General features: G+C 29.8%; 1 protein-coding gene and 1 long non-coding RNA gene across 2 annotated transcripts; both read left to right on the forward strand.

Annotated features, from left to right (window-relative positions):
• Positions 1–2,957: 2,957 nt before the first annotated feature.
• Positions 2,958–5,394, forward strand: LOC131646379 (pectate lyase-like). The gene is made up of 4 exons (XM_058916431.1): positions 2,958–3,263; positions 3,610–4,273; positions 4,398–4,640; positions 4,877–5,394. The coding sequence occupies exons 1-4, from the start codon at positions 3,037–3,039 to the stop codon at positions 5,096–5,098; spliced, it is 1,356 nt and encodes a 451-aa protein (XP_058772414.1). The 5' UTR covers positions 2,958–3,036; the 3' UTR covers positions 5,099–5,394.
• A 714-nt stretch (positions 5,395–6,108) lies between these two features.
• LOC131646380 (uncharacterized) lies at positions 6,109–8,469 on the forward strand. Its single transcript, XR_009297453.1, has 3 exons — positions 6,109–6,305; positions 6,475–6,641; positions 6,823–8,469. It is a non-coding gene; the product is annotated as an uncharacterized LOC131646380 (long non-coding RNA).
• Positions 8,470–10,329: the final 1,860 nt, after the last annotated feature.

Genomic DNA, 10,329 nt, shown 5'->3' on the forward strand with positions numbered 1-10,329 from the left:
GCCTTCTTTGGAAGGTATTGCGTTCTCACGTTTAAATCGGATGGAGAATGACGGTCTTGAGGCTCCGCTCACAAAAGAGGAGATTAAGGAAGCGATTTGGAGTTGTGGGGGATCTAAGAGTCCAGGGCCCGACGAGTATTCTTTCTTTTTTATCAAGAATCGTTGGGAATTTATGAAGGAAGATTTTTTCAATTGTTTCATGTGTTTTTATCGAGAGGCTCACTTATCAAAGGCTATACTTTCATCTTTTCTCACTCTTATTCCAAAAAATTCCAATCCGTTGAGGCTTAATGACTATAGGCCTATTTATCTCGTGGGATGTATATACAAAGATTTATTTAAACTTTTGGCGTTGAGATTAAAGAGATTTTTACATTCAGTGGTGTTCGATTGGCAAAGCGCTTTTTTTCCGGGAAGACAATTGTTGGATGGGGTTTTGGTCGTGAATGAAGTGACAGATATGGAGAAGAAGGATGGGAATAGTTGTTTTCTTTTTAAGGTGGATTTTGAGAAGGCGTACGATAATGTATGTTGGGATTTACTTAGATTTATGTTGAGAAAAATGGGTTTTGGTAACATTTGGTTGAAGTGGATGGAGGCTCTTATTTTTTCGAGTAAGATGTTAGTGTTAGTTAACGGAAGTCCTACAAGGGAATTTGTGGTTGAAAAGGGTTTGAGGCAAGCAGATCCTTTATCAAAGTTTCTTTTTTTTATCTTGGCGAAGGGTTTGAAGGGGTTGTTTTCTAAGGCGATGGAGTTAGGTGATTATGTGGGGTTCGAAGTTAAGAGGGCTTGTAACTTGAATTTATTATAATTTGCGGATGATACGCTTCTGATAGGTGAGGGGAGTTGGATTCAAATTTGGATTATCAAGGCTATTCTTAGAGGCTTCGAATTAGTGTCAGGACTTGGTATTAACTATCATAAAAGTAAGCTTATTGAGGTGAACGTTGATGATAATTTTAAGGAGTTTTCTTCTATGTTCTTGTCTTGCGGGAGGGAGGATAATCAATTCACTTTTCTTGGTATTTGATAGGTATTAATCCTAGAAGGGTTTCCTCTTGGAATTTTATTTTGAACAAGGTGAAGAAGAGGATTACGGATTGGAAAAATCAGTTCTTATCTTTTGGAGGTAGGCTGACTCTTCTCAAATCGGTCCTTTGTAGTCTTTCTATTTTTTGGTTATCTTTTTACAAGGCTCCTAAGAAATTTCTAAAGGAAATCACGAAGTTGGTAAGAAAATTCCTTTGGGGAGGGTTACGGGATGAGAGAAAAGTACATTGGGTGAGTTGGAAGTCTATTTGTTTTCCTATAGAAAGGATATTAAGAGGTTCAGATGCTTTATGTTACAAGGTTTTGAAAGCGAGGTATGGAGATATCAATATTCAAGTTGTCAAGAACGATGATATTCATTACAAGAATGTTTTGAATTCTACGTGGTGGAAGGATATCATGTTGTTAGAAAAATCTTACTTTGTTGATTTTTTTGTTGATAAGTGTAGGTTTGAAATTGACAATGGTTTTAATATTTATTTTTGGCATGCTAATTGGTTGGAGGGGATGAGTTTAAAGGAGTTATTTCCGGATGCCTATTTTATTTCGAAGTTGAAATTTGTCTCCGTGGCGGGAATGGGTGGGTGGAGGTTTGGTGATTGAGAATGGGGTGATTTCAACCTTCCTATTGCGGCCGACAATGGTGCAGCCCCATTGGAGCGGCAACAGCTGGTTCATGCCCTTAGGGAGGTACGGTTGAAGGCTAGCGAGAGGGACGAGGTCCATTGGATAGCGGAGCCGAATGGTTTTTTTACGGTACGTAGTTGCTATGTTCTTTTCAAATTTTTTCACATTCCTAGAGGACCAAATATTAAGTTTGATAGAATTTTTTCTATTATGTGGAATATTGTGATGCCTCAAAAGGTCAAGGCCTTCGGGTGGCGTTTTTTGTTAGATAGGTTTCCCACAAGGGACCTTATTATAATTAGAGGGATTCCTATTTCAACTATAGATTCTTGTTGCTTCTGTGGGGTGGAGAAGGAATCTTTGTATCACATGCTATTTACTTGTAATGATGTTTCTTCTTTGATTTGGAAAGAAGTGGCTTTGTGGGTTGGTTTTGAAGATTATAATTGTGAGGACATTTGGAGGAGTTTTTTAGATTGGCACAATTTTTGCAAAGCTCACAAGGTGAAGTCCGGTAGGGAAGGGACGTTAGGGTTGACAATTTGTTGGTCTACTTGGAAGGTTAGGAATTGTATTATTTTCTGAAATGAAGCTTGGAGTGTTTCCAACACTCGTTGGAGCATTAAGGAGCTTTTTTGGAGGTGGTCTTTCATCGGGAAAATTACTCACACCAATTATAATTTCTATGAATTTACAAATGCTCCTTTATTGTATTTTTCATAGTGTGTATTTAGCATGTAATTTTCTTTGGGGTTTTTGTTTCATGTCCCGTTTTTTGTAATCCTCTTGTAATAACTTTTGGTTCTTTAATGAAATCTTGATTAAAAAAATTATAATTAACAATTATTCGAAAACATAATTATGACAACATGTTTATCAAAGTGAAAAAATAATACTATTTTTATGAGAGTAATATTATTAAAGTGGGAGATAAAAAATTATTAGAAATGATGGTCACAATTTTTTCCGAGACTATTGAATGGCTTATATGAGATTGGCCTTCCACATATAATGGAGGATCAAACAATAAAAATGGCAGAAAAATTTGTGTGGTATGATTCACTACAATTTTGGTGAGGTCAAAATTATCAATATCCCTTTTTTTCTTGATGGATATTATCACAAAGAAATAACTATTGTTTTCTATTGATAGAAAGTTAGTAAACTACAATTTTTCACCTCAATATATTTTTAAAAAAGACTTACCCCAATTTAGCTATTCATTCTATTTGTTTCTGCCGTGATCTCTATATAAAGAATATAATTATGACAATTGTTTTATTGAAACCATTTGATTAACCCTTTTTTTTTACTATAGGAAGGAAGAGGGTTCTTTCCATTTGGCAGAGAACCATCATGGCAAAAATGTACCATCTCTTCCTTTTGACCGTTTTAGTGGTAATCATACCTACATTAGTACATGCTAATGTCAAAGAGCAAGCTGCATACTGGGATAATCTACTTCCATTCATTAATGATACATATTGGCGGGAAAAAGCAGCAATTGCTGAAAAAGAAAATAATATAGCTTACACACCTGACCCATACGCAGTCTCTGAAAATATGACTTCTGTTGTTAGCGAGTGAGTTTTGCGTAGTTACCATATTTATTAATATATTCAATTTTATAGAAATAATTTCAAACCTATTTCTTTTAAGAAAATATTTCTTATTTTATTTTGATTTTTTATTCTAATTGCAAAACTACCTCCTTGTTTTCACTATATATCAACATAAAACTTTGAAAACTCAAAATCTTGTGAAAATAAAGAGACAGAACTTTCAATTTCATAAGCAAAAGGAAATGATTATTTCAAAAGGAATTGATTTTTTAATGAATATTATATATGACATGTTTGTTTATTTCTCTCGTAGAGTTAGTTATAATTGTGATCTGTTATATTTTAATATTTCTTTCTTGATAAACAGAATGATAGTTGGCGAAAATACAGGAAGAAGGAATCTAGCAGGAAAAAAAATAAGAAAAGGTCATCCATGTATGGCTACAAATCCCATTGATAGGTGTTGGAGGTGTGATCCTAATTGGGCAAAGAACCGCAAGAAGCTTGCATCTTGCGTGCAAGGTTTTGGAAGGAAGACTACTGGTGGAAAAGCCGGTCGTATCTATGTGGTAACTGAACCGTCAGATAGTGACATGGTTAATCCACGTCCAGGTACCCTAAGACATGCAGTTACAAGAAATGGACCTTTGTGGATTATTTTTGCTCGTAGCATGGTCATTAAGCTCAACCAGGAACTCATAATGACAAGTGACAAGACCATTGATGGGCGAGGAGCTACTGTTGTCATTGCTAGAGGTGCTGGTATTACTATCCAGTTCATCAAGAATGTGATCATTCACGGGATCAAAATTTTTGACATTACAGTTGGCAATGGGGGGCTAATAAGAGATGCTGAAAACCATTTTGGTCAAAGGACAAGGAGTGATGGTGATGCAATTAATATTTTTGGCTCCTCCAATATTTGGATTGACCATGTTTCTATGAGAAACTGCAAAGATGGACTCATTGATATCATCATGGGATCCACTGCTATAACCATTTCGAATTCCCATTTCACAGATCACAATGAGGTAATTAGTAACCTGGTAATTTTATTTACGTGTTTTTTATCGTAAAATTATTATTTTGGATTTTAAATAAAAAATATTACCTCATTTTGGATTTTTTTTGTTTGGTTTTGTATATATGGTGTAGGTGATGTTGTTTGGTGCAACTGATACCTATGATGGTGATAAGAAAATGCAAATCACACTTGCCTTCAACCATTTTGGTAAGAGATTAATTCAAAGAATGCCAAGGTGTAGATATGGTTTTATTCATGTGCTTAACAATGACTACACTCATTGGGAAATGTATGCAATTGGTGGTAGCAAAAATCCTACCATTATAAGTGAGGGCAACCGATTCATTGCTCCTAATAACCCTCATGCTAAAGAGGTAGGCATCTACTCTTAAGTAATGCTTAGGCATATAAATATATGCTTTATTATGTCATAGTGATAATTGAATCCTTACTTTACAAACAAATTTGAAAGAGTTTCCTATAAAATACTATTTTTCTCCTTCATTGTCTTTTCAAAAGACATGATTGAACAAAACAAACGAACACAATAAAATTTACGAAACTAGAATAAAAAATAAGTCTCACATTATTTTTCACTTTTGTGTTGAAGATAACAAAGAGAGATACATCAGAGTCGGAGTGGAAAAAATGGCAATGGAGATCAATCAATGACGTGTATTTGAACGGGGCATTTTTTAGACAAGGTGGAGCTGTGCTAACTAACAGGCCATTCTCAAGAAAAGACATGATCAAATCTAGGCCCGGCACTTATGTGAAAAGGCTTACTCGTTTTTCTGGCAGCCTTAGATGCAGAGCAAGAAAGCCGTGTTAATCTTCAAAATCAAACATCATTAAGCATTAAAATTCAATATTGCAGGCAGCAGATTAGAAAATGGTTTTATTGACCATGTCTATGCAATGCAATTCCTATTAGATTACGTCATTTAAAAGTCATTGCTTGTATTAGGGATTTGTTAGAATTAATGAAAATTTGAGATACTCTAGATGGATTGTTAGTATTCCTAGAGTATACAACCTCTTAGGTATCACTTACTCATCAATCATTCAATGTATTTATTATAAATATAATTAGTGTGATCTTACTAAAGACACGAATAATTTACAGAATTATATATGATATTAGTAGTGTTTTCTCTAATCATGTCTTTACAATTTTTGTTATATCAGTTTTTCTGGTATTAGATGTGAACAAGTGTTTGCAAATCTATACTACTAAGCTTTGAAAAAAAAAAGAATTTTAGATTCAATAAAAAAGTTTATATTTTTTTCTTTAAGATAATTTTAAGTATGTTGTACCCAAAATGAATTGTCTATAAAATAAGAAAACAAGTGTACCTGGTTAAGACACATTTGCTCTTTGCTTAAAAAATTCCACCTATTTTTTTTGGGGGCAAAATGTGTCTAAATATTACTTTTTGTGACTAAAATATGTTTTTGGCTTCAATCTAACTAATGGTTTCATCTGTTTCTCTCTCTATTGGCCAAGGTATGTACAATCTGCACTTACCAAATGGGACCAGTTCCTAACTTAAACACTCATTTTCTGCTTACTCTTACTGAACAACAGTGTCGCTTCACTTTATCAGTTCTACTATGTGTAATAATCTAATGTGACTAAACCAAATAGTTTTGTATCCTAACTTACCAAATGGGACCAGTTCCTAACTTAAACACTCATTTTCTGCTTACTCTTACTGAACAACAGTGTCGCTTCACTTTATCAGTTCTACTATGTGTAATAATCTATTATGTTGCACATGTCCCCATATGTCAAGCTTCCATCATTACTTTTTTGAATTTTCATTGCCAGCTATTCTTTTGTTTAACATTTCTCAATTTGTCTTTAATGCACCAAACTATCTGCTGCACATACAGTGCATAATTAATTGCAAAATCATAAACCATTTGTATTTCCTCTCTTCTCATTTATTGAAATAATTTATTTCCAACTCTTTTTTATGCAGCATCTCTCCATTTTTCTCTCTACTATAATTCAAACCTCTCTCTCTCTCTCTCAGGTTGTGTCTCTGTCTTTGTTCCCCTTTATCTATTTCTTTTTCTTTCTCATAACTCCCACACAGATTCATCTCCAACCTAAATCCATCTCTTTGTTTATTTTTCTATATCTTGATCATTTTTCTCCTTTTCACTTTCTTTTTGACATGTTTTCTTCTTTTATTTTTTCAGGTTATAGTTAGATCTAACGCTATGAAGAAGGAAAAGGTTATCAAAACAACTTCAATAATATAGATAAAAATTCGTGATCTACTATTTATGCTCTTGAGATTTAGGGTTTCTTCAATTGGATGTATGATTTAAGTGTCTCATTTTACTGTTTCCTCATTAAGTTGCAGGTAATAGTTTATTGATTTTCTATTTTTGTGTGTTTACCTACGTTTATGGTTTTGTGGTTTATAGTTGGTGGTACTTTGTTGTGTGTTTTATGTCATTCTTCTCAATGTTTATCATTGATGGTCTTTTGTTTTGTGATTTATATCTGACATGATACTATGTTGTGTGTTTAATGTTCTGCAGATTTGAAGAAAAGTTGATTTGGAGAAAAGTATGTATGGAGAAAAGAGATCTGGAAAAAATAAATCTATTCTTTCCTTTCTAACTTTATTTTTACTCTCATCTATCTTTTTTAGTTTTTTTATACATTATATTGTTTGTTATTACCTACCTATTGCTAAAATTATTAACAGCGAGGATGATGTATAAAGGATTAACATTGAGGATGATGTGTTTTAGGTTTTGAGTATCTTAACCTTAGTCTTAGAACATACATGGTCGATCTGTTTTCACATATACCTGAGCGATATGTTTTCACCTTCATTGTTAACAGGAATTTCTAATATATTTTCAAGGTATGTGTTCCTTTAAGTTTCTGGTTCCACTCTTTCTTCTTAATTTGATTTGTATGTTTAAAAAAATTTGTTTGGAACAATAAATCATTGTTTTCCTTATTTTCTCTTTTAAATAAGACTCAAATCACAATAGTTATTTTTATAGATTTTCCTTTCTGCATCAATACATTGGAAATAGACATCATTACAAATTTGAAATTCCAATCTCTTTCACTTCTCTCTTCCACCTTTTTTTTGTCATTTTTTCTTGTCTATTCTTCTCATCTTCAACTACTATATTTTCTCTGTATTTTCTTTTTTTTGCTTTTACTTCATGTATTTTTTTCTTATAGTGTCATTAAACATATATTTTATTTTGAAACATTTGATGTTGTTTTAAAGAGAATGAACTATAGGTTACATATGTTACAAGAATCGTGTTGCTAACTCTGAATTTTGAAAAATATATTTTGTAAATTGTATTGCTCTCTGTTACAAGAATTGTAGGTAGTAGAAAGAACAACATGTATAGTTTCTACAACAACATACTTTGTAAATTCATGTTCTTGATTATCCATGTATAGTTTCTACAACAACATACTTTCTAAATTCATGTTCTTGATTACCTATATTATAAAAATAATGGTTTCATCATCTTTATTGAAACTACAACAGTTAAGACTTGTGGTGCACATTTTTATTGTGATTATGTATTATTAAAATTTACAATAGTTTTGATATGTACTATTAAAACTACTCAGACTTGTGGTGTACATTTACTGAAATATTTCTAATAAGTACTATAATAGTAAATAAAAATAGTATTTAAAACAAAAAAAAAAAATAGTAAATAATAATTACTTTGAACAATTTATAAATTATAAAACGATAAAAATTGTATATATAATTTAAACTTTAAATACAATTTTGTTCCATTTAATTTAATTAGAATAAAAAAATTTGTCCAATAATTTTTTGAATTTACTTTTTAAACTTCCTATTAAAAGAAAATTGGTATTTCTTTTTTATGTAGGCATAATAATACTATTATATTTTTTCCTTCTAATTTTTAATATTCTCATTTTTTAATTATAGTTCATTCACTAAAGTAAAAGAGATTAAAAAATGTAAACATTCATAATTTTTTCTGGTTTTAACATGTGAAGAAATATTTACAATGTGAATAGTAATTTTTTGCATTAATAATTGCTCATAATGGAATGAATGTCTACCAAATTAAATATAAATATATAATAGCAATAATATGAAATAATAACATTACATTCGGTGTAGGTCTTTTAAATTTCATTTATTATTATTAATTTCTTATTTATGCATTAATTATTATAATAAAATATAACAATAATAACGTTTACTCTCAGTTAAAAAACATTAATGTGAGATATGAATGCAATTTTTTTCGATTACTCTTTTTTATGTGCATTTAAAATATTGATTGAATTATTATGTTACTTAAATCATTGTTAATGTAAAAAAAACAAAAATACGAATGATTGATGATTGGTTAATAAATCATAGTCACCCATCAAATAATTTAAGATAATTTTTATATGTTTATAGTAGTTTTTATTTATAATAATTTAAATTAATTTATTATTTCATTTATAAATTTGTAAGTAAATTAATAAATTCATTTATAATTACTGTAATTGAAAAGTGAAATGTGATTATGATAATTATAACGCTTTATATATATTCATGAGAAAGGAGATGAATACATAATTCTCCTCTAATTAAAATAAACACCAATATTTTTGTTTTAAATTTTTTATTAAGTTTTTTTGTTTTATCTGGTCCGGTTTTTATTCATGTTTTTACCTTTATTTTTGAAAATAATTTGGTATATAATTTTAATTAAATCTCCTGTATTTAATTATTTTACTAATTTAACTTTTAAGATATAATATATTTAAATATTATATGTAGCAATTTTTTTTTAACATTTCATGAAATATATATTAAAATCTTATTTGATAATTATAATTCCAAATTCAATTTTGATTCAAATTAGTCAAACTATATTAAATGTTCATAATTAAAACAAGATAAACAATTTTATTCAATTTCAATTTAATACTTTCAACTTTTGTAGTGATTTGTTTAAGAAGAGATATGTTGTTGACATATTTTTTGGTGTAATAAAGTTGCATAAAAGAAACAATCTGACAAATTTGTTGACATATTTGTCGTTGACATATCTGTTGACATATCTGTTGACATAGTACTTTTTTAGAATTTAAATTTTCTATGGATATGTCTTATTAGTTGAAATTTTCGACATCTGTTGAAATAAGAAATCAAAATTTAAACTAATATGACTTATTATTCATGTAATATATGACTCTTGATAAGAAGTTACATTGAAAAAGATGTATTATATATCGAAAGCCTGAATACCACACCAGTATCCATATAAACGCAAGAATAACACACCAGTACCGTGTGAACGCACGTGTAACACACCAGTTCCGTGTGAACGCACGGGTAATCATATTGCACAGATTTTAACATTTTTTGTATAATTAAAAAAAGTAAAAGTAAAACTTATGAGTTATACTAATAACTTTTCATTTTTTAAAATATTTTAAACTATAGTCCAAATTTTAATAAATACAACATTATACTTAATTCTTTTATATCATTCCCTTTTTGGATTTTTAAGTAAAATTATGTCTATTTTCAACTAATTTTAATTTTGGATATTTATTTGTTTCACTTATTAAACTTTATAAATCATTTTATTATTTCAAGCCTATCAATTTTTAAATTTTTTTATTTTTTTATTTTTCACAATTGTTTTTTTACAAATTATATGTTTAATAGTTTTTCTTAGCAATATAAGTTGATAAAAACATTATACAATTATCTTGCAGTCTATTCTTTTTTTAATAATTATTTGATTTTTTTTTAATTTATTTAAATTTTCATGACAAACTCGTGACATATCAGCCGTCCACACCAGAACCCGTGCGGACGCACGGGTTTTTCACTAGTTTATTATAAACAAATAATTTGAGAAACTTTGTGACATCTTCCTTTTCTGTATGTATTGGATTCTTGCTTCATAACAATATATTCCTCCTTGTCGGAATTTTTTTTTACTAGAAGAAAGTGGTTCAACCGAATAAAATACGATAAAATGATATATTTCATTAGGTTATAAATATTCGGTTAT

This window comes from Vicia villosa, linkage group LG2, assembly GCF_029867415.1.
Source record: "Vicia villosa cultivar HV-30 ecotype Madison, WI linkage group LG2, Vvil1.0, whole genome shotgun sequence".
In the NCBI taxonomy this organism is placed as follows: domain Eukaryota; kingdom Viridiplantae; phylum Streptophyta; class Magnoliopsida; order Fabales; family Fabaceae; genus Vicia; species Vicia villosa.